At 36.6% G+C, this 27,936-nt stretch overlaps 2 protein-coding genes across 8 annotated transcripts in view; one reads left to right on the top strand and one right to left on the bottom strand.

Moving 5' to 3' along the window:
• Nucleotides 1–156: 156 nt before the first annotated feature.
• Nucleotides 157–15,713, bottom strand: SPATA22 (spermatogenesis associated 22). Of its 6 annotated transcripts, none has more exons than XM_082705844.1 (10): nt 15,649–15,664; nt 14,367–14,401; nt 14,151–14,264; nt 12,235–12,363; nt 10,329–10,389; nt 10,102–10,197; nt 6,894–7,227; nt 4,454–4,583; nt 3,668–3,765; nt 157–480 (listed from the first exon to the last, which is right to left on the bottom strand). In XM_082705844.1, exons 3-10 carry the CDS (start codon nt 14,191–14,193, stop codon nt 289–291), a joined length of 1,083 nt encoding a protein of 360 aa, XP_082561970.1. In that variant the 5' UTR covers nt 14,194–14,264; nt 14,367–14,401; nt 15,649–15,664; the 3' UTR covers nt 157–288. The 6 variants fall into 6 exon arrangements, with proteins under 6 accessions (XP_082561970.1, XP_082561968.1, XP_082561967.1 ...); XM_082705842.1 differs by having other exon boundaries at nt 14,367–14,552; nt 15,643–15,661; XM_082705841.1 differs by lacking the exon at nt 14,367–14,401 and having other exon boundaries at nt 15,643–15,713.
• Nucleotides 15,714–15,864: 151 nt separating this feature from the next.
• Nucleotides 15,865–27,936, top strand: part of ASPA (aspartoacylase) — a 28,797-nt gene continuing 16,725 nt past the window's right edge. Inside the window, exons 1-4 of one of the 2 annotated variants that reach the window (XM_082705857.1) lie at nt 15,865–15,932; nt 18,456–18,491; nt 20,489–20,750; nt 24,704–24,899. In XM_082705857.1, coding sequence (XP_082561983.1) covers nt 20,515–20,750; nt 24,704–24,899 — 432 coding nt within the window. In that variant the 5' untranslated portion in view covers nt 15,865–15,932; nt 18,456–18,491; nt 20,489–20,514. Of the gene's footprint in view, nt 15,933–18,418; nt 18,492–20,488; nt 20,751–24,703; nt 24,900–27,936 lie in introns of those variants that run through there. The other variant, XM_082705858.1, reaches the window with a different exon arrangement.

Below are 27,936 nucleotides of genomic sequence, written 5' to 3'. Positions count from 1 at the left end.
TTTCCCATTAAGCTTGATGTTGGCTTTTGGGCTGACTCAAATATATTATTATATCATGTTAAATAAGCATCTATTCCTACTATTTTGAGGGTTTTTACCTAGAAATGGTTGTTTAATTTTAGCAAATGTACCATTTTCATTTAAAAAAAAAACTCCACATTTAAAAAGATTGAAATGTTTTAATCAACAAATGAACTACAAAAAACAGCAGCTATAAGTATGGAGATGATCATTTAAACAATAAGAAAATGCTTTAAATTATAATATTTAAACTTCCCTTATTACTATTTAAATTTCATTCATTGTATCAGTATAATATTTCATCTCAGCATCTACAATTTTAACAAAGGCTTGGAAAGTTTTTTGTTCAGAAACAGATGCTGGTCTAACAGAAACACATTTGAAAATATTTTTTTTCTGGTCATAGTTTCCAACACACCTATGAACTCGGCCTCTAATCAGTCTTGGAAGTTCACGATCCTGTTTTTTAAAAAATAAATATCAAAGAAGTTATTATTTACTTCATCTGAATTTCAGTTTTTAAAAAAACTAATCATATGACCAACTAAATATGAATCACCCCAAAAAGCTGTAATTCCCTCAACCTGATTTAGGGCCCCACTGCCTGTAAGACCAAGATAGCTAGGCATATATGGGTGTCCTGCCACAGAAGAAAGACATTCACTTGAGTAAGTCTTCTTACAAGCTGGTAAACTATTGGTCTTAAAAGACTGAATAACTCCCAATGTAATGGCACATGAATTATTCACTTTATTAGACTGCTAGAGTTCCACTTCCAATAAACAGCAGATCAGGTAGTTCAGACCAACTCTCTAGCTAAGAACATCTCAAATAGGTCGATGAAATATTTTTAAATCTCCTCATAGACATTAGAGAGCTACCAATGCAGTGAGGGAATAGAGAGACTCCCATCTGGGAAAAGACAGAAGTGCAAAGTGGGGCTTGACATTTAGGAATGTTTCCCCTTGAGATTATCTGTCAAGAACAGCCAAGGCAGTTGAGAGTCTAAGAAACTGAGCAGAGGTTTTGACAGTCTCCTAGGACTGGGAGAGAAAAAAAGGAATCAGAGGCTCCCAAGGAAAAGAGATTCTGGTCACCATTCTCACTCTCACCCTTGGCTTAGGGTTGGTACCCAAAAGGGCTACACCTTTCATGGGACTAGTAAAATGGAAAAAGACCAGCAAGCATCAAATCTTCTGAATCATTAATTAAAGGTGAGTATTCTGGAATTCCCTTCACCTAATGGTCATAAAAAACACTAGGTATAAAAGGTAGCATTGATAATTGCTAAAAAGGCTTTATTAAAAAGCAGAATTTCTGTTCCTCAACAGCCATCACTATAAAAAGCAGGGCCCCGTGTGGCTCAGTCATTAAGCATCTGCCTTCAGCTTGGGTCATGATCAAGCCTGGCATCGAGCCCCACTCAGGCTCCCTACTTGGCGGGAAGCCTGCTTCTCCCTGTCTCAGTCCCCTGCCTGTATTTCCTCTCTCACTGTGTCTCTGTCAAATAAATAAATACATCTTTAAAAAAAATAAAAGACTGAAAAAGCAAACTATGGAGTATGAGAAAACATTTGCAATACAAATAATGGACAAAAAATTGTACCCAAAATAGTCACACACAAAAAACCTCTGATAAATCAGTAAGGATAAAACAATAATTCAATAGAAAAGAGCAAGAGGCCTGAAAAGACTTTACAGAAGAAGGTGTCTAAGTGGCCAGTAAACATACAAGGTGTTCAACCTCATTAGTTATCAGGAACTGCAGAAAAGTAAGGTAGCACTAAAAACCTACATAGCTGAAATAAAAAAGACTGACAGTACTAAGTGTTGATAAGAATGCAGAAAAACTTAATTTGTCTACACTGATTGTGAGAGTCTAAATAAGTACAAACCTTTGGAAAATTCTTTGGTAAATAACTACTATATTGGAACATACACATGAACTATGATGCAGTGATTTTACTTCTAGGTATATGCTCAACAGAAATATGTGTATATGCACAAGAGATATATACAGACTATTCATAGAATATTATTCATAACAGCAAAAAATCTGGAAACCTGGATATCACCAACAGAAGAATAGAAAGCTAAATTGTTTTACAACAGAATATTGTACATGGAAATATAAATAAATAGACTATAGCTACACAAAATATCAGATGAATCTTACAAACATTGTGTTGAGGGACAGACTTTAAAGACATACCCTATAATACTATTTATATAAGGTTCAAAACTAAACCGATTTATTTTGTGATATTAAAAATCAGCATAGTAGTTGCTTTTAGGTAGGAGAGAGGAGGTAGAGAATGGGAGGAGACACAGGATGCATGGAGTGACAGCAATGTTCTTTTTCTTAGCCTTGGTAATGTCCACTTTGTGATATGTCATAGGCACATCACAGAACTGTACAATTATGATTTGTATACTTTTAGGTATATGTTCTACTTCAATAAAAGAATTTTTAAAAGATTCTATTCATTTATTCATGAGAAACAGAGAAAGAGGAGGCAGAGGGAGAAGCAGACTCCCGGCTTGAGCAGGAAGCCTGATGCGGAACTCAATCCCAGGACCCCGGGACCATGACCTAGCTGAAGGCAGACGCCCAACCAAGTGGCCACCCAGGTGCCCTCAATAAAAGATTTTTAAACTTAACAGACTAGAGAAAAATAAGCATTAAAGATATTATAGAAATTAGTAATATACTTACTTTTTTTATCTACTATGTGTCAGAAAACGTACATTCATATATTTTATTATCTAATCTCCAAAACAACCTTTCAGTAGGAATTGTCTTCCCATTTTACAGATTAAAAAAAAACTCAGGGAATTTAAGCAGCTTACTCAAGGTCATAAAGCTAGTAAATAGTGGGGTAAAAATTGGAATCCAAATCTGATTTCAGAATTAATACCAAACTCTTCTACAAAGTATGTAAGTTTTACAAAATCTCCAGCCTCCTTTGTCACCTGCAGCCTTATTCGTCACCAAGAATCTTTCCTAAATCCCAGCCCACTCCCTGCCTTCCTCCAACTTTAGAACCACTGTCCTTCCACACTCTGTTGATTATAAACTATGTGCAGTTTCCTCTACAATCCATGCTCTCAGCTTCATGTCCTTGCATATGCTGCCCGCTTACCTAAGAATTCATTCCTCCCACCTCCCACACACTTTGGCTTCATTTATTACTATTTATTTATTTATTTATTATTATTATTATTATTATTATTATTTATTACTCTTTAAACATGTAAGATAAGTTACTACATTCTTGAAAAGTCTTTCTCTGATCTGCCCCATCCTGTCTATTTTATAGCACACTGTACATACCTCTACCTACCACTTATACCACAATGTAATATTTATGTACCTCTATCTGAGACTACAATAAATTCTAAGAGAAAGAGCTGTTTAGCACCTGTATTCTACTTTGTATCCCTTGCATCTAGTACAGCACCTGGCACACAGTAGGTTATCTCTATTAGCTGAACAAATAAACTTTAAAGTCAGAATTAGAACCAAACAAAATGTTGAAAGTAATACCAAATTGTTAACAGAATTTCTACTATGACGGAAATGTAGCCAGCCTTTGTATGTTTGGTTGGCACAAGCTCTGCAAAGAATATTTAAACAAATACTCACTATTTCATAAAATACACAAGGCAGAGTGTTTTTCCCATCTCTCATAAGGAAGGTCTTTGAATAATATGGACCAGGTGTAACAGCTGAATCGAGAACAGCTAAGCAACATTAAAATAGGGGAGAAAATCAGTGCTGGTAAAATGCAAATAAAATTTAACAGTGGGAACTAATATTTAAATAACTATTCCTACACAAAGCTCTTCTAGTTTTATTTATACAATAATACAGACTACATCTTAAGCGGGAACAATATCTCTGAAACTGTTAAATATTAAGGAAAACTAAATTTCTGGCCCTATTCAACTCGGGAGTTAAGACAGAGCCCCTGTAACAATCTTTCCCGTTTTAACATTATCAATCAGAAGAATACTATCAAAAATAACTAAATACGTCTTAAGTCACACAAATCAATAACAAATCTAAGAAATGAGGAAAATCCTAATAAACCTTAATATCCTTTTCCAAATTTTATTATTATTATTATTTTTTTTTTTAGATTTTTATTTTATTTATTTATCAGAGAGAGAGGGGGAGAGAGCGAGCCTAGGCAGACAGAATGGCAGGCAGAGGCAGAGGGAGAAGCAGGCTCCCCGCCGAGCAAGGAGCCCGATGCGGGACTCGATCCCAGGACGCCGGGATCATGACCCGAGCCGAAGGCAGCTGCCCAACCAACTGAGCCACCCAGGTGTCCCTCCAAATTTTATTTTTAAGATCCCCTAGGTATTCCTATAGACATTTAAGACTATTGTCCAAATAGTTTGAGGTTTTCCAAAGTACTTTACCTACCCAATATTTCAAAAAGAAGTACAGTTTTCTGTGCACGTTCACGCCAGTACTTCATGCTTTCAATAACTGCAGATATAATTCTAAAAGAATTATCTTTTTCCTTGAGCTTTAGCTGATAAAATGAGCTTTCCTTTTGAAAAATAAAAACATAGCATTAGAAAAACCTTTTTTTTTTTACACTTATCTTAGCCAAAAGGCTGAGAAGCTATTCATTTTTTTTTTTCTTGTCATACTCCTTCACTTTCCATGTAAACATCCTAGGTCCTTATGTATAGACTATATAAGAAAATATTGAAAATTTTAGTAGTTACTCCTTATATTAAAGATATCATTAGCAGTTTAAAGGAGGAGAAACTAGGATATACTTGAAGACAATAAACCAAGAAGAAAATTATCTGTATGGACATCCACGCACTCATTTATTTATTCACTGAATATTTTTAGAGCTTTGTGTGCCAATCCTCTGATAAACACAGGTGCATAGAACACAGTTCCTTTCCCTAATGTGTTCACACTCTAACAGGGGAGCCAAACACACTCACTCGTTCATTCCAAAAGTACTTACTGGCATTAACTAGGTGCCAAACACAGCTAATGAGGAACCACCACTGAACAAAACAGACAAGATACCTCACCAATATTGCCCTCTAATGGAGTATTCAGAAAATAAACAAATAAATACATAATAGAATGTCAGAAATTAACATATCCTATGAATTCAAGAAAAACAGGATAAAGAGAAATAGGAATTATTATTTTAAATAGGTTGTTAAGTGAGGTTGGAGGTAACAACAAAATATAAAGGCCCTAAGATGAGAATGTATTTGGCATTTTTAAAGATCAACTAAGAATAAAGTATGTCAAGTACTAATTTCAGGGGGCAAGAGGGTACTTTCCATTGTGAGGGTGGCAGTACATCAAAGAACACTTGATGGGACTTTTTTTTCTAACTACAGTTACTTTCCCTCCTCCTCCCCTTCCTAACCAAGATACGAATACCTCCCATAGAGAGCTACTGCCATAATGAACAATTGTTACTAAGGTAACTATCATTCTTTTGTACAAGGAAATATAAGGTTGAAAGCCACTGTGATATATGCTACATTAGTCAGATTTCTAGCAAAAAAAAAAAAAAAAAAATTACCCCAATTGTTGAAAAGACTTAACAGGTGTATGGGCAAAACAAACGGTACTGAAGCCCTCGAGACTAACAACAATAAGAGACTTCCATTATTCTTAGGCTGAAAGGACAAGGGAAAGAAATAAAATTATCACACCTGTGAAAGCTGGACTCATGCAAGAGCTGTACCATTTGGGAACAGCTACTGCCCACAATACAACATTTAAACAGGGAGAAAATAGGAAAACCCAACCTCTCTCTCTCCCTCTGATTTCCGGCCAGTGACTCCCATTGGCTGACCCCTAACAAGAGCTAGCCTGGGGACCTCAGGAGGCTACACTACGGTAGGACAACTCAGCCTTCCAGAGCACGGAGAGTGGAGAGTAAAGAATCTTTTGGTTTTTTTCCAATTTATTTATTTATTTATTTATTTTAAATTTTTCAGCGTAACAGTATTCATCATTTTTGCACCACACCCAGTGCTCCATGCAATCCATGCCCTCTCCAATACCCACCACCTGGTTCCCCCACCTCCCACACCCGTCCCTTCAAAACCCTCAGAGTGTTGGGCCAGGGTACAAGGAAAGGAAGGTAGTGAACAACCAGCACACAAAATATATAGAACAATTAGAGCAAAGGGTGGTGAGAGGAGGAAGTAAGGCTGATGTATAGATATAGGGAAAAAAAATAAACCAAAGCTGAGTCATATTAGAGTGCATATCCTGTTGAGAATTGTGAAAGGACTGAAATGGCTAGTATATATTTGTAGATTATAGAATATGAAGCTGAAAAAGTAAAATAAACTCTGGCTTGCAGTCCAAATCGAACCTGTTATCTGGTTTTGTAAGCTTTTATTGGAACACAGCCAAGTCTATTATTTATGTATTGTCTATGGTTGCTTTCAAACTACAATGGTAGAGCTAAGTGGTATACTTGAGACAATATGACTTTAAAGTAAAAAAATATTTACTATCTGGCCCTTTAAAAAAAGAGTTTGCTGACCTCTTACAAAAAATTAGACTGACACATAAGGAACTGGGAGAAGTTTCTGTAAGTAATGGATAAACTCTCATCATCTCAATAATGAGTCAACAGTGAGATTCAGAACCCGTAGGACACTCTAAGGCAACTATGAAAAGGAACACTCATTCATAATCACAAAGAAAATATTTTGAAACCTTCACCTACACCAGGGACCAGGTATTTGTGTTAATCATGTAATGCATGCCATGAGATTGATTTTTAAATGCTCTTATCTCTGTAATTTAAGTATTTATCTCATATTTTTAAATGTAAATGATCCATATTTATAAAGTTCACCTTAAGACTACTTTTTTCTGGAATATCATCCAACATTTTCTTCTTAAATAAACTTTGTTGAAAACTTGGTTTAAATGCCTGTAAAGCACTGCTTTTGTCTAGACCTCTCATTGTGGAGCCAGGTATTTCTGACGAATGTGTTTGTCTGAGTACTTTGGCTTCTCTTTGGTGAGATAAGTTAGGAGGTTCTGATATTCTTAATTGTTTCCCTTGCTGAGCTCCCCAACAGGAATTTATTTCATCATTTGCCACCAGGTTTGTTCTTTTGCATTGAGGCCTAACATCATTTCTGTCCGATGGTTTCCAGCTGGTATTTTTGCTGCCATCCTTGTAGCTGTAATAGATATTTTAAAATTAATATTGGTTTTTTGTTTCTATATACATCTTCTTTTAAAAAATTAATAGTGAAAAATTATGATTTATAAAGTACTTTGTAACTATTGATTAGTTGGAACTTCCAAATACATTATCACAACAACTCTACAATAGATCATACCTCTCTTTTTAGGTGATGAAACCGAGGAAGTAACTTGCCTGAAGTTATACAGCAAGTTATTGTCAATCTGGAACCCAGAGAATCCTAGTCTCGCAACTCAGAGCTTAGTGTTATAAAGTATATTTTTTAAACTATAGGCTTTCATTTGACAGTGGTTGTCTCTGAGTGGTAAGATTCTGAGGATATTTGCCTGCTTCTTTATGCATTAATTTTTAAAATTTTCTACAATAAAATTTTAACAAGTTAAGTTATGGCTTATAGGTGATTTTAAATCACAAGGAGAATAAATACAAGCAGTGTAGATAACTTTGATTAGAAATTTTATGCTTTTACTACATAGCTTAAAAGTCCAATTAATCAATCTGTTGCAACATTTTAGTAACTACATTAATCTAAGTGAATTATATTAACTGATGAGAACATGATGTTAATGAGGCCAAAATCCAAAGTATAATTTCTAAGCAGACCAGTTAAGAGTTCAACAGGGAGAAACTAATCCAGGTCACAAATTCTTATTTCTGGGTAATTTTCCTGAAAATATCACTGGTATTACAAGGGGGCAAATAATACAACTCATCCCTTGTTAGAGAAAAAAATAGAGGCTCCACAGTGACCAGGCACAAGTCCAGATTGTATGGGGCCTGAAGCTTGTTAATGTGGGCAGCCTTCTTAAGTAAATTGGGTGCAAAATTAGGTATGAAAATAAGGACAGGAGAAATCATGAATAATTTCAAACCTTTAAAAGTTGATAAATCTCACAAACTTCAAAATATCCAGAAAAAAAATTACTTGTATTTTTATTAATTAACTGTCTGATACACCTCTTTAAAATTTTTTCTCCATTCACCACCTCTTCATATGACAGCAATTTTATTTTCAGTAGAGAGAACAGAAACCAAACTTCGCCTTTCTCCTCTCATGGCTATAAAAATTATGTTTATTATTCAATTGAGAAAAGCTTCTTTGTTTCACAACTCCTTATTTTTTTTTTAAGATTTTATTTATTTATTTGACAGACAAGTGGGCAGAGAAGCAGGCAGAGAGAGAGGAGGAAGCTGACTCCCTGCTGAGCAGAGAGCCCAATATGGAGCATGATCCCAGGATCCGAGCCAAGGGTGGAGGCTTTAACCCACTGAGCCACCCAAGCACCCCTCACAGCTCCTTATTAATAATGCATTTTAACTTCTTCCCACATTTTTGTCTAGCAGGCGCTCCTGGCCTGGGAACAAGCCCTGGAAGAACCACAGTCCTTTGACCTTCCTGACTGAGCCCACACAAGGATGCTGCTTCAGCAGCCAATCTAGCTCAGCCACGTCCTCAAATCCCAACCAGACCATGAAAGGTACTAAAGCTGTAGTGGCTTCTAAAAAGGGAAGGGTAGTGTCTGCTTTGGATCCTTCTCTTTGGATCTAGGTGTTCAATGAGATCCCAAGAACAAGCTGTTAACGGGGGCTACATGGATGTGAAGATAAAGCAGAGATTCTAAACCTAAGCAGAGAACCAGAGCTTCAGCAGATTATCAGCCACCTACCTGGGTTTTCAAATGGTTTTTGCTCCTGGATTATCTGTTGTTATAGTCCAACTGTCTGATAGATTATCTATGATTTCAAATTGGAATATCTAATACTGACTGCCTGTCCATATTACAATGTTACTTAATTCTCAAATGCCAGTCAGAAGGCATTTTCTTACAGCATCTGCAGCTGAAACTGTGCCTCTGAGGACGATCTCAAACCACTGAATGGCCTAGGTAATAAGCCCTGGTTCTAAAGAATGTAAATAACTGGTTCTGAGGAAACCAGCATGAGCAAAACTAATTTTAAAATATATATATTGTTTTGATGTACTTATTAAGTATTTTATTAATATTTCTCCCCTTTAAAAAATATGGTATCTCGAATAAAAGTGAAGGTAAGGTTAACTTTACAGGATTGCTGTAAGGATTATTAAAATAATGTACCATAGCACTAAACAAGACTGATAGAAGATATATGTTTGATGTTGTTTCTCTAATATTTTGTTCCCAAAATTATTTCCTTCGGTAGTTACTAGTTACTCAAGAATACTAAAATCCTCAACCTAACAAATAACCCATGTCCTTTCCCTAACTATTTATTTTTTCATCATATTTAGGGATTAAACTTGGACTCTCACAGCAATAATCCAGGAGCATGCTCACCATCTTCCTTAATGGTCATCTTCATTTCCTGAGAACCTACCACTGTTTATGTACACACATTTTGGTCATCATCTTTCTTTCTTACTCTGTTCTGTTTATGGAGCTGACTGTCTTACTAGGGTGAAATTCACCATTCTATTTGGTTGGCAATTCCTAAATATATCCAACACTAAAATACAGTTATTCCTGACTCTATACCTACTGCCAATTAGATTATTAATGATCTGTAGCATGATGACAAATATAGGCAGAAATTTCGATATAACGTGAAGAACGCTTTGGAAACATATTCACTGACAAATCTGCCCATTTTTTTTAAATTTGCCTATTTTTAAAGTCTTATATAGCATTTGTAAACTTCTTTTATAAAACGTAGCTAATACTGCTATGGGGTTAGTTACTATTTAGCTTAAAAATTTCCTAAATGTAATTTTGCCTGAGGAAGGAAGAGGAGAGGAAGGAAGAGGGAATGGAGGAGAGAAAAAGAGGGGAAGGAGAAGGATAGAAAAAAGAGAAATCTTAAGTAAACTCACCTCCAGTGACTCTTGCTTCTTTCAGTATTTAATTGAATAGACTTAGACACAGAATCTTGACTTCTCAGAGGATGAGAAACTGAATGTGGTATTTGCCTTTCAAAGAAATAGGTCTTATTAAATATTAACAGTTTGTTTCCAAACTGAGAAATGTAAAATATACAATGAAGAATAACATCAGTCAGTAACAGACACATATAGTCAGTGGTATATATTTTTCCACCTACCCTGTGTTCACTGTTTTCACTGAAGGAGGAAACTCTGGATTCACAGCTTCCCAAGCCCAATCTCAAAAGATACAAATAGCATAGACAAAAGTAAGATATGTATCATTTTTAAAAAATAATCACTTCATATTTATTTAATAGGTGGAAAACTAAAAGCCTAGAGAAGAAAAGGACTTGGAAGATAGGGTATGTTCTTCAAACAGCACTTTATTGTGGAATTTGTCACAGCCTGCCTTATTAATTTTCATAGATGTCTTCCTTTCTCATTATATTTTAAACAAAGGTAGTAGTTTAATCTGTATCTTTTCCATGATCAGTTCTAGTGTAGTACCTTGTACTTTGTAGCATGAATTTAGTGTAATCAATGTTTCTTCAATTTTTTTGAACCCAACCCACAGCAAAAAGTACATCATAGCCCAGAATATATGCACACACACACACACACGTACACACATGCATGGCGTACATGAGAGAGAGAGAGAGAGACAAAGGAGAGAGAACATAACAAAACTGAAATATCAATTTGTATCCTTACCATGTGTGATGCTCCCTGACATTTTCTATTCTACTCTATTCTCTTCTATTTCCTTCTTTAAAGATTGTTTCCCATCCAAACTAATGGATCAAGATGAAAATTTGAAAAACACTGATCTAGCCATATCTCTTACCCAATATAAGAATCATATTACATCTCTGACAGATTTTAATCCTGCTCAGAGCTTGGACAGTTCAGTATTTCAGGAGGATGAACATTTCCCTATGGAGGACAACATTCATGCTATTTATAAAAATACTTTAAATGTCAGAGAATTTTTTTAGATGGCAGACGATGATCAGATAAATGCCAATTTATGCACATCCATATGGATTTTTTCTTTTGTCAATAAAAATGAAAATAATATAAAATTCCTACTTTGAATTCCTCAAATGTGGAAGAAAAGAAAATATAGATTTACAAGCAGACAAAGGCCTGGAGGGGTGAGGGAGAGAGAGGAAGGGAGAGAAATTTTAAAATTCTAGTTGCAAAATATCTTATTAAAGATTTTTAAGGTATCCTCAAAAATATATAAATGTATACAATCAGCATATACAAAGTATATTTCAGAATACCTGCCTGTCCGTGCCTTTTTCTGAAGAGGAATAAAAAGTCAGCAAACATTAACACCTCTCAGCACCCACCACCACAGCTAACTGTTGCAGAGATGAGAGGCCTAATCATAAAGCTAAACCAGAATTTTAGTGACCTTACTTAAAAAGATGTGCTGAACCAAAGGCTGTCTTTAGAATTTAATCAAAAGATACAGAAGGCAGTCAACAGTGGACTCTGGGAACTAGAAGTAAAAGGCTATGTTAACTTCCAGCAAAGATAATTTAGTTCATGGGCTGGCTGAAGTTATAAGGAAGCCAACTGGATGAGAGAAATAAAGTAACAAATGAAGAGAAGCAAAAATGCTCAGAAGAGAAAAAAGCCAAGCAGTAGAAATTTTAGGCTTCTATCCTTCCTAAAGTCTAAATTTTCTCCCATTTTTCCTGTGTTCATGTGTACACAGATCCCAATTCCTGAGGCAACTTGAGTTTCACCACTCTTTATCACCACATGCCTAAGTTACAATATCCATAGATCTTGAAAAAGAAAAAAACAAATTTTTACAATGTGGGTTACAACTTCATTAGAACAAAGGCTACAGATCTAAGATACTCCATTTAAATGCTAAGCCACCCTTGTAGACAAGGAAACTCAAACTACTGTACTGGAATGTTCAGAAAGAGCCAAGTAATCCCTATATTTGGATAGGGGAAAGAAGAAAAAAATAAACTTTCTATTTCCATTGTAATAAAATTAAAATGTTAATTTTCTATCATCTTAATTCCTATTTTTTTTTTAATTTTCACCATATTTCCTTACCTGGTGGTAAAGGAGGGAAATCATAACTGTCAGAAGCAGTACTGCTACTTGGATCATTTGTAAGTGGATTGGATGTTAATGGCTGTCTATTCCTCTTCTTCTGATTGAACAATGGTACAGGCAAACAGCCTAAATTGAATGTACCAATAAATTAGTACATAATAGGCAGATAGATCTAGTTATAGAATAATTGTGTATAATAACAACTTTGATTTGTCTACTTCTATATGTTAATTTTATACTTATTACAGATCTATTTCTGTATCTTTGCATTGATTTTTACATTCTTTTTAAGGTCCCAAATAACCTCATTTGTCTCTATTAAAAACTCCTTTCCTGTTCTACATTAACTCTGATTTAATTTCACTTGTTTGGAAGTAATTCCCATCTCCTTCCTCACCCCCCAACCCTTTCCAAATCCACTTTTTGTTTTCCTTATTTCCTTTCTGTGCTTCTTATTACCATGTCAACTGGAGGGGGGCCCTTCAAATACAATAGAGGTGAGGGAGAACCAAACTCTGACCCATGCTTTCCAAAACCCTAACCACTCTTTGGACTGTGACAGCACACCCTTTAGGGCCATAGTTCTCCAACTTTAGTCTGACTAAGATTTACATGGAATTTTCCCTAACACGCCAGTTCCTAGACCCCACTCTCATGGATTTTATTACAACAGATTTAGTTTGGAATCCAAAACACTGAATTTTAACATGCACTCCAGGTGTCTATAATGCATATTTTCTGGGATCATTTTCTGAATGCTTAAAGTGATAATATTCAATCCACATGAGGATAAATAAATATTACGTCCAAGCCCTCTAGCTGGGAGGCCTGGGATCTCAAGTCAAGCCAAAAGTCAGAATTTATAAACACTAAAACTAGAAGGGATCTCAGACAAAAAGGGATCTGAAAAGCTTGCCTACCCTAGATAGGGCCCAAGCTATCTAAAACTCAGTTCAGATTATCTTGCCACTAGAACATACCCTAGCTGATCTATCAACACGTATACTATGGAGAAAATATAGGCTCTATGATAACTGTATGACAAAAGGCTGGGAAAATTATGTGAGCTCTGAAATCAGACTGCCTGAGTTTGAATCACAACTTCCAAGTATAAATTTGGGCAATTTCCTTAACTCATTCTGCTATTATGACATACACAGAGAAGGCGGGAAATATAGTAATTAAGAGCATGAACACTAGAGCCAGATTCCTAGGTCCAAATGCTGGCTCTGCCACTTCATAAATTACTTACTTAACCTCTCGGTGCCTAAGTTTCTCATCTGGAAAACAGGAATGATAATTATAATGCCTATCCCAGAGGGCTGGTGTAAGGAGTAAATAAATTAATACATATAATTAAATGCTAGAATACAGTACAGCTATCATAAATCACTATTACTGTCTTCACTGTGCATTATCACTACACTCCTGGTTCTCTTCATCCTTATCCTCTATCCTTTTACTAACTAATAAATCAGGAAAGCAGAAACGGTAGGGGAAGTTGTTAGGGAGATAGAAATATTTCAAATAAGAAAGTCACAAATACAAATAGAATAATAATAGAAATAAATCTATTTCTATGTTTTCAGCTTAAAAGTGAACAACAACTCAAGCACATAAAGTTTGTAGAAAGAATGCTAGGGTAAATCCAGAAATGTTTCATTTTACTCCTACCTCTGCCACTGAAAGTTTTGACTAAGTTATTTCATTTCCTTGGACCTAAAAAGTAAAGAGGCTAGACTATATGTTCTTTACCTAAAAGTAAGGAGGCTAGACTATATGTTCAATCTTTTTTAAAAGTTCCTTCCAAAATGTCCCATCTATAAACTTCACAAGGTTTACATGGTATATAAAGATATACAAAATTTAAAATAAAAATTCAATAAATAAAATTGAATATAATTGTTCAATACCTGCTGTACTTCGAGTTGAATTTTCACTTAGGTTTCTCTTCATTTTTTTCAATATCAAAGTCTGTAACGTTTCTTCAGCATTCCAAATTTACAAATGAAGTTGTTTGACTAAATCTTCACAGAAAGAAATTTGCAACTCAAATTGTATCAACAAAAAAAATCAAATTCTCAGCCTAGTAATTACTGAAATTAGGATTTAACACTATGATTTCAAACCTGATAAGGGAATCACTTTACAGCACCTTTTCTTCCTGCATAAGAATTTGTAACAATCTGCTTTTCCAACTGTGTTTGAAATTGGTTAGGACTAAGGTGGCTATACCGCTCTTCCTAAACATGCACGGATTTTCACACACTCTACATAATGTATTCTAGGGCCAAGGACTCATAATAGCAACAGTTCTGAAACAAATTTATAAAGAGGGAAATGGACTACAACACTGACAAACTGGTATGCTTACAAGGCAACCAAAGAAACAAAAACAATTGAACTAACCGCATGAGAACAAGCTCTATCTCACTTTAAAACACTGTGGAGATCACTTGCTTTGGCCATTAATTTGAGACCCTGTATTATATAATATCAAAGACTAAAGCCACAAAATCCAGAATAATTATAACGGTAAGTTTCTATTCAGTGTCTACATAACTCCAACAAGTGAAAGAAGGGTTTTTGTTCTTTCTTCTACAACAAAGTATGTTGTAAATTTTTCCAGGTTTAGCGTCCTAATATATTTCAATCCCAATTGAATTCAACAAACACTTACCTATTACATGAAAAGGCAAAACACAAATGTAAACAACGTAATTTCTGTTCCTAAACTCACTATCCAATGAGGAAAACAGACATGAATACAACAATGTAAATCGTACTGAGATAAACAGGAATGTCCAAATACCACTTATAGAAATAAAACTTGGGAAACATTAAGTGCAGAGACGGTTTCTGCTTTGTTTCCACATCCAGGGCTTGAAGCCGGATATAGCAAGCCCTTTGGAAAACATTCTTGAGGTCATTCTAGGAAGAAAAAGAGAGGTTGTGCGACTTTTTCTCCTCACAGAAATACCAAGGGAACTCACACACTGAACCAGAGAGGGGCTTACAAGGGCTATCACATTTCCGAATACCACGCAAACAAAATCCGCATCCTCCCCCAGACCATGGAGTCGGGAACACCGAGTTGCTCGACCCTAACTTCTAACGGGACCCCGACGGCGGTTGACAGCGTCGATGAGCAAAAAGTATGTCCAATGTACACACGCACGCACACGCGCACACACACACACACCCTCCCCCCAGTTCCCCCGCCAAAGCCCACTGTCTCGTCTCAAATGGCGACCAGGAGGCCCTATTACGGCTCCTCCTAGGCGGCCCAGTCAGAGGTAAGTTCTCTTCCAACGACCTCTACTGATCTGGGGACGGGGGGAGTTTGGTAACTAGGGATAATACAGTCTTTCCCTTCTTGACCCTCCAGCCAACACGACACGCAACTTCAACCTTCAGGTTCCTACGCCTCGAAAAACCGTCGTCTTTGGCCTGTTGCCTCCCGCGACACACTCCAGTCAGCTGCGGCCCACTTCCCGGCCTCCGAAAAAGCGCGAGAAGTCGAGCTTGACGCAGACGCGCCGCCACCCGCGCCTCCAATTGCGCAGGCGCAGAGGTTAGCTGTGTTTGGGTTGTTGGTGCAAATGGTGTCCTCTGGCCCGTGGGCGATGAGAAGGACACATGCTCGCTATCTTGGGAAGGAGAACGTTAACGCACCTCCCACTCACGTGGGGTACGTGGCACAGGAATGGCTGTAGGGACACACCTGTTTCTGTTCACTGCTGAGGTGTACCCAGGACTAGTGGCCCAACACACCCCCCACCCCCCCTCACGCGCACGTATATTTTAGGTTCTAGACATCAATTTGTAAGATGCTGGGAGTTCACTTAGAAGAGAGTAACTCAAAGGCCACAGGCCTCAAAACCAGGTCATAGGGTTTGTTTCAACTCCCTTGGTCATAGCTGGGAATTAAAGTCGCTTGGCAGCCAGTGGGAGAGCTGAGGCTGGTTTGAAAAGAGGGCCCTGCAAATCCAAGTGGAGTCAGTAAGGCTGGGCCTGTGCTGTGCAAGCTCGGTGGAGAACTAGCACTTGAGACCGGGGGGAGGAAACGGGATGGTGCAGTGAGGGGCTCTGACCCTCACAGGATAGACGGTCCCTGCCTGGCCTCTGGTCTTGGGCAAGTTATTGACCTCCTCTAAACTTACATTTCGCTTCCCAATATAACTATTTAATTAACTGTCCTCAAAGTATTAAAATAGAGAATGAACAGTACTGGCACACAGTAAATGCTCAGTAAATGTTAGCTTTTATTGGGTAACAGTTGCTATTTACTGAATGTTTACTAGAGGCCAGAAATAGTAATCCTAGCTCCACTTGGAGTACAAGACATGTTTTGTTGTTAGTATAACTTCTGACCATTTGAAGACTGGGATAGGTGAACAGAAATGTGCCGAGGGTCTAGAGATGAAGGGAAGGTTATTGGTACAGGCCTAGGACTATGAAACCATGTGACATGTACAGTTGACCCTTGAACAGCACAGGTTTGAACCATGCAGGTCTAGTTACACATGGTTTTTTTTTTTTTTAAAGATTTTATTTATTTATTTATTTATTTGACAGAGACACAGCAAGAGAGGGAACACAAGCAGAGGGAGTGGGAGAGAGAGAAGCAGGCTTCCCACCAAGCAGGGAGCCTGATGTGGGGCTTGATCCCAAGAGCCTGGGATCATGACCTGAGCTGAAGGGAGATGCCCAAGGACTGAACTACACAGGAGCCCCTATATATGGATTTTTTTAGAGTATGATATTGTACATGTATTTTCTCTGCCATGATTTTCTTAATAACATTTTCTTTTCTTGAGCTTACTTTATTGTAAGGAGACAGTATATGATACATACACAAAATACGTGTTAATTGTCTCTTGGTAAGGCTTCCAGTCAGCAGTAGTCTATTAGTAATTTAAGTTGTTGGGGAGTCAGAAGTTATACAAGGATTTTCAACTGCTTGGAGGTCAACACCCCTAACCCCTGTTGTTGGAGGGCCAACTCTTGTAAGATTAAGTCAGAAGAAGAATGAGGGGCACCTGGGTGGCTCAGTTGATTAAGGCACGGACTCTTGATTTTGGCTCTTGCCATGAGCTCAGGGTTGTGAGATAGAGCCCTACATCAGGCTCCCCACTAGGTGTGGAACATGCATATGAGTCTCTCTCTCCTTCTCTCTCTGCCCCTCTCCCTCCTTTAAAAAAAAAAAAAAGAAGAAGTATGAATGCCAAACTAAGGAATAACTTTGAAGGAATAGTGTCTTCATTTAATCTGAAAAAGATTTCATACAGTAAAATGTCTGAAAAGATTTGTGAGTTGTCATGGTTCCAAAAAAGAGACCTTTAAAAGTGACTAAAAGCTTTGGGGAAACCGATTTTTACCTTACAAACACACATACACACACACACACACACACACACACATCCCACACACACCCCAAAAATGGATTTCTCATTAAAAACAAATACTTTAAACCCACTATGAGCAACATGTGTGTTACGTCTGTCAGGACTACTGACATGGTCAATGTGGAATCTTTACTAGCAGTGTATAAATTACCTGTATTATACTGATCTTGTTTTGGCTACACTGATTTGTTTTCATCTGGAAAGTTGGTCAGAATGCGTGACAGCAAGAGGGCCACAAAGGAAGGAAAAAATTTAAATAGTGAGTTTGATTAATTACATGACTGCTGAACAACTGCATTATGAATGAGATAACTTCCTTATATGTAATATTGGAGAGAAGACCCCCCTTGTTCTCCAGTCATACTATTTTGTAAACAACAACTTAAATGTGTCTCCTACAAAATTTTTTGCATGCATTTATTGAATGACCAAGACTATGAAAAATTTATTCTCACTTTGTTTTATACTACATTATTTTACTAATAAATCAGGCACCATCACCCCTACAAAACATTTGTAGTGCTGGAAATTACTAAGCTTATTCTTTTAAATACTTCCGAACATTACATATTCAACCTAATAGTGAGATGGTGATGACTAGAAAGGGTTCCACTTTGTATATCATCAGTTCTTTGAATTTTCAAAAAAGAATTAGACTAATAAAAATTTTTAGATTGTAGAGTTCAAAAATTGGGTGTGCTTTGGGAAACAGGGAGTTAAAAATCTTTCGGAAGTTAACTTGGTATAAGAGTATGAAAAGCCTCTGTTGCTCTAGTTCTAAGGAAATGCTCTCCTTTTTTTCTAATAAAGCTTTCCGCAGAAGACGAACTGTACACAATAAACAAGGTAAGTATAGGACAGAATTGCTGTAATTCTTTAACTCTCAAAAAAGTTAATTCATTTTGACATGTAACGGAAACTTCATTTGTGAACGTTAAATGTGCTTCAAAGTGTTGATCTGTTAAAATTCCATAAAACAAGCCTCGAAATGCCAGTCATTTGTGCCAGCTACGAGTAAATAACCAAGGCAGCATTTCCAGAGAGACTAGGGCAAAGGACAGAACTAACCACAATCAGCAGAAAAGAAAGAAAAACATAACCAAGTGTTAATAATTCACCATAGTTACAACGCTTAAAACAAAAGTAAACAATACAACTATCATTTGTTAACATTTAGGCTTGTTTTCAGAATCTCTACACTGAAGTGTTCTGTGTAAGTTGATGTGGATAGAAAATTAAAGGCTACAGAGGCATTTTCTTAGGTTAGAATGGAAATTTTAATGTGTAAATTTGGATTTCATTATTTTGCTTTCTCTAGCTCTGTATTACAACTTTTTAAAGGAAGAACATAGGTATTAGTTTATTAAATATTATGAAACAGTCACATTTTATGTTCTCCAACATGTGTTTTGTTTATATGCTTGTTGTTTCCTGAGCACACTGTAGTAACTGCTTATGTGAATTCCAAAAGAACAAAATGAGAACTTTGGGAAAGTCCAAAAATAACAGGAAGCACCCTGTTCTGTAAAAAACACTGGGCTTACAATCAGAAAACTTGGGTCCCAGCTCGATTTTGTCCTGGTAGCTGAGGGACTTTTCCTTTAACACTGCACTGGGAATGTCAATACTTCACCCACCCTATCTTGAAAAGTGAATATATGAATAAACTGAGATAACATGTGGGAAATTTCATTATAAATCAAACTTTTCTTTGGTTGTAATGAATTTCTCTTGTTGTACTCCTATCAAACAATGTGGCATTACCAGTACATAATATTTCCAGTACTTGAACGTATTTGCCTTTCTGGATGATTGAACATGAAATCAAATCTGATTTGGTTCAGAGTCATTTTTCCAAAGGAATGTAATCATCTTAGTATTCTGGATAGTTTCCCCTAATAAGGCCGCCTATTGAGTAACACATTCCAATGAAAAGTCTGTGCTGCCAGTAAGCTAGACTGTGTATTACAATAAACTCCTAATTTAGTTAGTATATATAGCATGCCACCAAGACATTTTCAAGCATTACAAAGACTTGAAAATTACCCCCAGTTGCTTTTCCTTTAGAATTAAGGCAAAAAATGAGGATGATTCCTAAAGAAATTGATGGAATTATCAAAAGCTCAATCAGAAAGAAATAAAAGCATATTTTAAAGTAGCTTTTTAAGTCCCAGGGATCATTTATTAGGTTCTTGTTGTCTCTGACCATGAAAAAGCTACTGAAAGAATACTATTTCAGTAGAGGAGAAGGTCTCTTAGGATCTGTCTTTGGCTGTTTTTGGAAGTGAGATTCAAATGTCCTCCGATGATGAAATGGATTTAAACTTATTTCAGAGTAGAAATGTTTTCAAATGTGAGTGGAAACATAAATATCAAATAATAGCATGCATATTATGAACCACTTCTTTTTTATATATATTTTTAAATTCTTCATATTTTTAAGAATTAGAAAAATATAAACTATTTTTACTATCACAAGTAATTGTAGAAGCACCAATAGGTGACCTTCTAGCTAAAAGAAAAACAGAATTTTTGTATTAGTATGAGATTCTAATTTATTATTGCATTTAGATTGACTGACCATGTGAGGGAGTCAGAAGTTAAACAGTTGTGTCTAGTTAATCTCTGCATATTTTAATCCAAATATGGTAAAGGGCAGGGCTAAAGAAGGGAGTGTCCCTATAATAAACAGGGCTCTGAACTTGTAACAGAATATTAAATTATACTCCACTCAGGAGAACTCTGCACTTTGCACTTTGGTTAAAGTCTCATTTAAAATTTAAATTTCTAAACTTTTCTTAAGAAATTAAGTTTTATTTGATCTCCTCTTTTCTGAATTGCAGAAATCAGATAAAACTACTTGATAAACATGACTTCTTGTCATGTTACTAAAGATCCCATAAAAAAGGTTGCTATCTTTGGAGGAACTCATGGGAATGAGTTAACAGGAGTATTTCTAGTCAAGCACTGGCTGGAGAATGGCACTGAGATTCAGAGAACAGGGCTGGAAGTAAAACCATTTATTACCAACCCAAGAGCAGTGAAGAAATGTACCAGATATGTTGACTGTGACCTGAATCGAGCTTTTGACCCTGAAAATCTTGGGTAAGACTGTATTTTGTGTTGTATGCATGGGAACATGTATGGGTGTGTGAAAAGTGGTACATGTGAGAGAATATATATGTGTAGCACATGATATACAAATCCGTACATATAATTGCTGTTATGAATAAGATCACTTTCACTTTTAATCATACTATACTATGAATTTCTCTGTGACCTAAACTGGGCATTCACATGCTCTCTTATAAACTTTTGAAAGCATCAGGCTGTTCTTAACTGATTTTCTTTTTAAATGCATTCTGTAAAGACTGAGACAAAAAATAACAATGGTTTTTATTTTTAAGCCATATCTTTAAAGAAACAGATTTAATGGTCTTAAAATTTATTAGTGTTTGGCCACTACACTTGCATACATATTTGTTAGTTTTCTAGGTGGTCGCCACTATGTGTTTATACCACTATGTTTATGGTAGTACATAAAGTTCTAGTCAAGAATATTGTAACATTTCAATTAATATTTAATGAAAAATGTGAATAAATGCCCATCATCAAAAAAAAAAAAGATCAGGCCACGCTGTGAAATGAGGAGTAGATGTACTGGCTTCAGTGGAGGATCACTGAGAGTTAAAGATACTTCACCTGCATGTTCTGAATTTAAATTGCAACTGGCTTATAATACATTGCACACAATATACAATAATAATACTCTAGGTATTCGTTATGATACATAATATAAATAATAAGTATTTTGCCTTTGTTTACATCTTTGTAGGTCCTAGTGTAGATATAGATATATAAGCCTCTAAGTATTATTTGCCTCTTATCACTTTTATTTACCTAAAAATATTATTAAACACCTACTCTTTATGGGGCACTGTGCCAGGTACCGTAGGAGTACAAAACTATGTACAAAACAGTTTTTGCCAACATCAAGTAGGAAGACTACTAAGATAGAAGACATGCAAAGGAACAACAAATACAGCACTGATTTATGTACTCATTTTCTAATAAAGACTAAATTCAGTTTAGAGTTTCTTAAATTTAATCTCACAGCCAATCAAAAGATGGTTGTGACTTTTAGTTCAAGTATGCCTCACTTTATGAAATAGATATTTTTTTAAAGGTTTTTTTTTTAATTTATTTGACAAAGAGATAGCACAATTAGGCAGAGCAGCAGGGAGAGGGAGAAGCAGGCTCTCTGCTGAGGAGGGAACCCAGTGTGGGGCTCGATCCCAGGACCCTGGGATCATGATCTGAGCCAAAGGCAACTGCTTAACCAACTGAGCCACCCAGGAGCCCCAAGAAATAGATATTTTCTAGGGAAAATTATAATTAGTTATGTTCTGTGAATCAAATAATATTTTTTACTGGCATATATTTTAATTTCAGGAATACTTTATCTTCATGATTGAGCTTATGTTGATACAATTAAGGTTTATCTAGTCACCTAAAATAGCTTTTAACTAACTCTTATAAGAATTTGTTGAAGAGGGGCACCTGAGTGGCTCAGTGGGTTAAGCCTCTGCCTTTGGCTCAGGTCATGATCCCAGGGTCCTGGGATCAAGCCCCACATTGGGCTCTTTGCTCAATGGAGAGCCTTCTTCCCCTGCTCTCTCTGCCTGCCTCTCTGCCTGATATCTTTCTCTCTGTCAAATGAATAAAAACAAAATATTAAAAAAAAAAGAATTTGTTGAAGAATAACTCTTTTAGGCAATTTCTCAAATGTTAACTTCTTAAATAACTCTGAAATGAACAGGGGTGAGTCTTCTTCTTATGACCACTCGATAGTATACATTTTCAATGAGAGCAGTCTTTTAAATTAAATTCATTTTCTAGTTCTTATACTTGAATACTCTTTAAAGGCTAGACAGTTCTCTGTCAGGGTGGTTATAAAACTTATAGATAAGCTAATTACATTCTCCAGTCTTCCCGCTCCCAAATCTGTTTCTTTTCCTGTATTTACCCTCTCATTGATGTCACCAGTCCCCACCAAATCCCTTATGGAAATCAACTTGGAACCTTCCCTGTTCCTCAAGCCCCATGTCTACTAAGTCACTAAATCTTCCCATTTATTCAAGTATTGAATATTATGCAAATCCAATCTTCCTCTGCATTCTCAATTCCTTGGTTTATTTCTTCTGTGGACAGTGAAAGTAGCCTCGTAAAGAATCTCAGCATCTAGCCCTACTCCAGTCCTTCCTGCTATTCACTCATAGGGATCAACCTGACCGGCAGATCTTTTTTGTTTTTTTAAAGATTTTATTTATTTGACAGACAGAGATCACAAGTAGGCAGAGAGGCAGGCAGAGAGAGAGAGGAGGAAGCAGGCTCCCCGATGAGCAGAGAGCCTGATGTAGGGCTCAATCCCAGGACCCTGGGATCATGACCTGAGCTGAAGGCAGAGGCTTTAACCCACTGAGCCACCCAGGTGCCCCCCGACCAGCAAATCTTATCATGTCTGTCCTCAGCTGAAAATTCTTCAAAAATCTCCTATCCAGCAAAGATTTAAGTAACTTAGTATTGTTGCTGTGCCTTTTTGGAGCTTGCCCCTGCGTATTGTTTCAGCTTCATCCCTTGGGACTCCTCCTATGAGACCTGGACCCCAGCCGTGAAAACGCAGTGTCCATTGTCTTTTAAGACTCCAGTCCTCAGCTCTGAGCAACTGGGTGGCTAGTGATGCCAATTATTCACCTGAGGGAGAATTAGAAGCAAATCAGTTTGGGGTAGAGGAAACTCGCAGTGTTGTTCTCTGAATTAACTTTTAAAACACATATCTGGGTGGCTTAATTGTTGAGTGACTGACTCTTGATTGAAGCTTAGGTCATGATCTTAGCGTTCTGGGATAAATCCCCACGTCGGGCTCCATGCTCAGAGGAAAGTCTGCTTGAGATTCTCTTTTTCCCTCTTCCTCTGCTCCTCCTCCCTAAAATAAATAAATAAATCTTAAAAAAAAATAAAATGCTTCTCTATCCATCAGGAACTTTGTTTGGTTGCATATAAAAACCTGAAAACAGTGGCTTAAATAAATGTTTTCTTTTTCACAAATAAGTGAAGAGGTGGGCAGTCCAGCAATGGTTGCAGTGGTTCAATAATATCATTAGTGTCACAGGTCTCTTCTGTCTTCCCACTGTACCATCCTTACTATAAAGCTTTTGTCCTCATAGTTTTGGTTTATGGTCAAAAATGGCTGCTTCGTTTTTGACTGCTTGATTATATTTCAGGCAGAAATTACCCAGGTTCAAACTGTAGGTCCCTTGATGATACCAACAAAAATAGTCAGGGAACAGAAATAGATGGAATTACAGAGAAGCGGTTGAATTAAACCATTGTTTAATGAGGAATAATAAACTTATCATCCTGTACAGTAAGAAAAAAAAAGTATCCTAAAGAGTAAGAGGAGATACTCATTTGAGAATTCAATAAAAACTCATCCCAGAAAAAAACATATATATGCATATACCTGCAAAATTTTGCATTTTCTTAGAGCTTAACAGATGTTGTCAAGCTTGCCGTAGACCACTAGTGGTTCCCTGATCTCTATCCCTAATTAGATAACATGATCACCTAAGTTTGACTATTTTCATGCACTAGAAAATCAGTGAGAGGAAGAAGAAATTTAATGTGTGTTTGATGGTGTAGCGCCATAAAATAGCCCAGTGCACATAACTTTTTAAAAACTGTTGATTAAATTAATGAATAAATTTTGTTCAACATTGAAGTCAGATGGTAAATTCTATTTGAAATGTCTTTTCTGGGATCAGCCACATAAATCAACTATTATTTGTGAGCAGACCAGTGCACCATTACATAAAATCAAATGGAGAAAAAAAAGGAACTTTTTTATTTATGAAGTTTTCAGATAAGTTCCACTTCCCTTACAGATTTTTTCATATTAAAGGTTTGGCAACTGTTTCCTTATATACTATGTTCTTATTAGATATTTATGTTATCTTGGCCACAGATAATGTTAATCTTTTTCTTTCTGCTAATAACAGCAAAACAATGTCAAAGGATTTGCCATATGAAGTGAGAAGGGCTCAAGAAATAAATCATTTGTTTGGACCAAAAGACAATGAAGATTCCTATGACATTATTTTTGACCTTCACAACACTACGTCTAACATGGGATGCACTCTTATTCTTGAAGATTCCAGAAATGACTTTTTAATTCAGATGTTTCATTATATTAAGGTAATGTCAATGTTATTAATTTATATGTTAGCATAGTTCCTGTACTTTTAAGCCAGTTATTGGTATAAGACAACCAAAAAGGATCAGGAGATGAGGGAGTGTCCAAGAGAGAGGAGGGAATGAGAAGGACACTAGAATAGAGACAGTGTTGACAAGCAGGACAAAAGGTGAGGAAATGAGTAAAATAATAAATACAGTGAATAAAATAATGAGACCGTTGTAGATACATGTGTCTGTAAAATTATAAGTCTTTTATCCAGACAGCCACCAAGTCATAGGCTATTTGGTAAAATTAATACCAACGTTTAAATTGGTGTGGTTGAAGTAGTTCAATTCCAGTTTTAGGAAGCTCAAGAAATAGTCATTTAATGTTGACTAAAGGTCAGTGTTAAAAGGAGTGGCTCTTTTTATTTCTGCCTTTGTCTGCATTTGATTCAGATACGCCAGCACACATCTGTTCTTCTAGTACTTGATAAAGTTAATCATTTTTTTTGTCAACCCTGTAGCCCTTTCAGTTAATAATTCTTTAATTCCTTTAATAAAACCTATCTTTCTTAGTTTTACTGTAACTTCCTAGTTATTAGTTTAATAACCAGGAAAAGTCGATGCCAGATCTTGAGGAAGAAAATTACCAGTTTACAAGGCAAGTAGCACCATTGAACCTTTCATATGCTCCTCAGTCTACCCTATCCTTGTTGTCCCAGAGTGGTTGATTCTAACAGACCAAGAGGGCTCTGGGATTCAGTATTCTTTAGGGAATCTACTCAGATAACCCTATCCCAAATTTCAGAGTTTTACTTAAAGTTAATCATTTTAAGGCTCAGAAATTTACAGGATGAAAAATTCAGCAATCCAGTGCCTATAGCTAGAGAATTGCTAAACCACAGCAACACCACAAATAATAACCTCTAATAATAAACTCTCTGTGTAATGGGTACTCTTCCTTCCAGAGTGCTAGTATGATCTAGCGAAAGAGTTTGACGCACAGAGCCGGGAGAACCTAGGTTTATAAGTGTCTTTTTTTTTTTTTTTTTTGACAGATAGAGATCACAAGCAGGCAGAGAGGCAGGCAGAGAGAGAGAGAAGAAAGCAGGCTCTCTGCTCAGCAGAGAGCCCAGTGCGGGGCTCGATCCTAGGACCCTGGCATCATGACCAGAGCCAAAGGCAGAGGCTTTAACCCACTGAGCCACCCAGGCGCCCCAGAACCTAAGTTTATAATCCTTGCTTTCTTACTCACTAACCTTGGACAAGATACCCCACTCCCAAAACTGTACTTTCCTTGTTGTATAAAATGGGCATGACAGCAACACTTACCCATATAGCTGTTAAAGCCTTAAATGAGAAGTCTTTAAGTATTTAAAGCATTTACCCTCAAACCTAGCATACAGTAAAGAATAATTGTTATTTTCATTTCCCTTGAGTTTTTGATAATAAGTAGATAGTAGTTCTGGATGGAGATCATAATGGAGCAATTCTTTAATGCTTATTGAAGGGAGAGTCGAATGCTCTGGTTGCCAAGTGTAGAAGCAGCATGGCTGACATTGTCATCAAAACCTGGAGGAATTTCTTGAATTCTCACTCAGATAAGTGGAGGTGGGGGAAGTCACCCAACATCTACACAGACCTGGACTGTAGGGGTGGAAACAGAATTCATTATGTGATCAATACAAAGCTAAATAGTAACTGTAGCCAATGGTTGATCGATCTTATTGATTCTTTCAAAAAAACAGCTTCTAGTTTCATTGATATGTTCTACTGTATCTCTGCTTTCTACCTCATTGATGTCAGCTCTAATCTTGATTATTTCCCTTCTTATGTGTGGAGTTGCTTTGATTTGTTGTTGATTCTCCAGTTCTTTAAGATGTAGAGACAGCTGGTGTGTTTGGGATTTTTCAATTTCTTTGAGGGAGGCTTGGATGGCTATGTGTTTCCCCCTTAGGACCGCTTTTGCTGTATCCCATAGGTTTTGGACTGAAGTGTCTTCATTCTCATTGGTTTTCATGAATTGTTTAAGTTCTTCTTTGATCTCCTGGTTGATCCAAGCATTCTTAAACAAGGTGGTCTTTAGCTTCCAGGTGTTTGAGTTCCTTCCGAACTTTTCCTTGTGATTGAGCTCAAGTTTCAAAGCATTGTGATCTGAGAATGTGCAGGGAATAATCTCAGTCTTTTTATATCAGTTGACCATTGGCCACACTAATCCAAAAGAAAAGAGACAAATCCCAAATTCATAAAATTATGAATGAAAAGGGAGAGATCACAACTAACACCAAGGAAGTAGAAGCAATCATCAGACGTTATTATCAACAGTTATATGCCAATAAGCTAAGCAACCTAGATGAAATGGATGCATTCCTGAAAAACTATAAACTCCCAAAATTGAACCAGGAAGAAATTGACAACCTGAATAGACCGATATTTAGTAACAAGATTGAAGCAGTGATCAAAAACCTCCCAAAAAACAAGAGCCCAGGACCTGATGGATTCCCTGGGGAATTCTACCAAACTTTCAAGAAAAAATAACACCTATTCTCCTGAAGCTATTTCAAAAAATTGAAGCAGAAGGAAAATTTCCAGACTCTTTCTATGAAGCCAGCATTACCTTGATCCCCAAACCAGGCAAGGACCCTACCAAAAAGAATTTCAGACCAATATCACTGATGAATATGGATGCTAAGATTCTCAACAAGATCCTAGCAAACAGGATCCAACAGCACATTAAAAAGATTATCCACCATGATCAGGTGGGATTCATTCCTGGGCTACAAGGATGGTTCAACATTCACAAATCAATCAATGTGATAGAACAAATTAATATGAGAAGAGAGAAGAACCACATGGTCCTCTCAATTGATGCAGAAAAAGCATTTGACAAAATCCAGCATCCATTCCTGATTAAAATGCTTCAAAGTATAAGGATAGAGGGAACATTCCTGAACTTCATACAATCTATCTATGAAAGACCCACAGCAAATATCATCCTCAATGGGAAAAAGCTTGCAGCCTTCCCGTTGAGATCAGGAACAAGACAAGGATGCCC

Source organism: Mustela nivalis (assembly GCF_964662115.1).
Source record: "Mustela nivalis genome assembly, chromosome: 17".
In the NCBI taxonomy this organism is placed as follows: Eukaryota; Metazoa; Chordata; class Mammalia; order Carnivora; family Mustelidae; genus Mustela; species Mustela nivalis.
The sequence above is the reverse complement of the archived record's forward strand: the minus strand, read 5'-3'. Positions and strand labels throughout refer to the sequence as shown.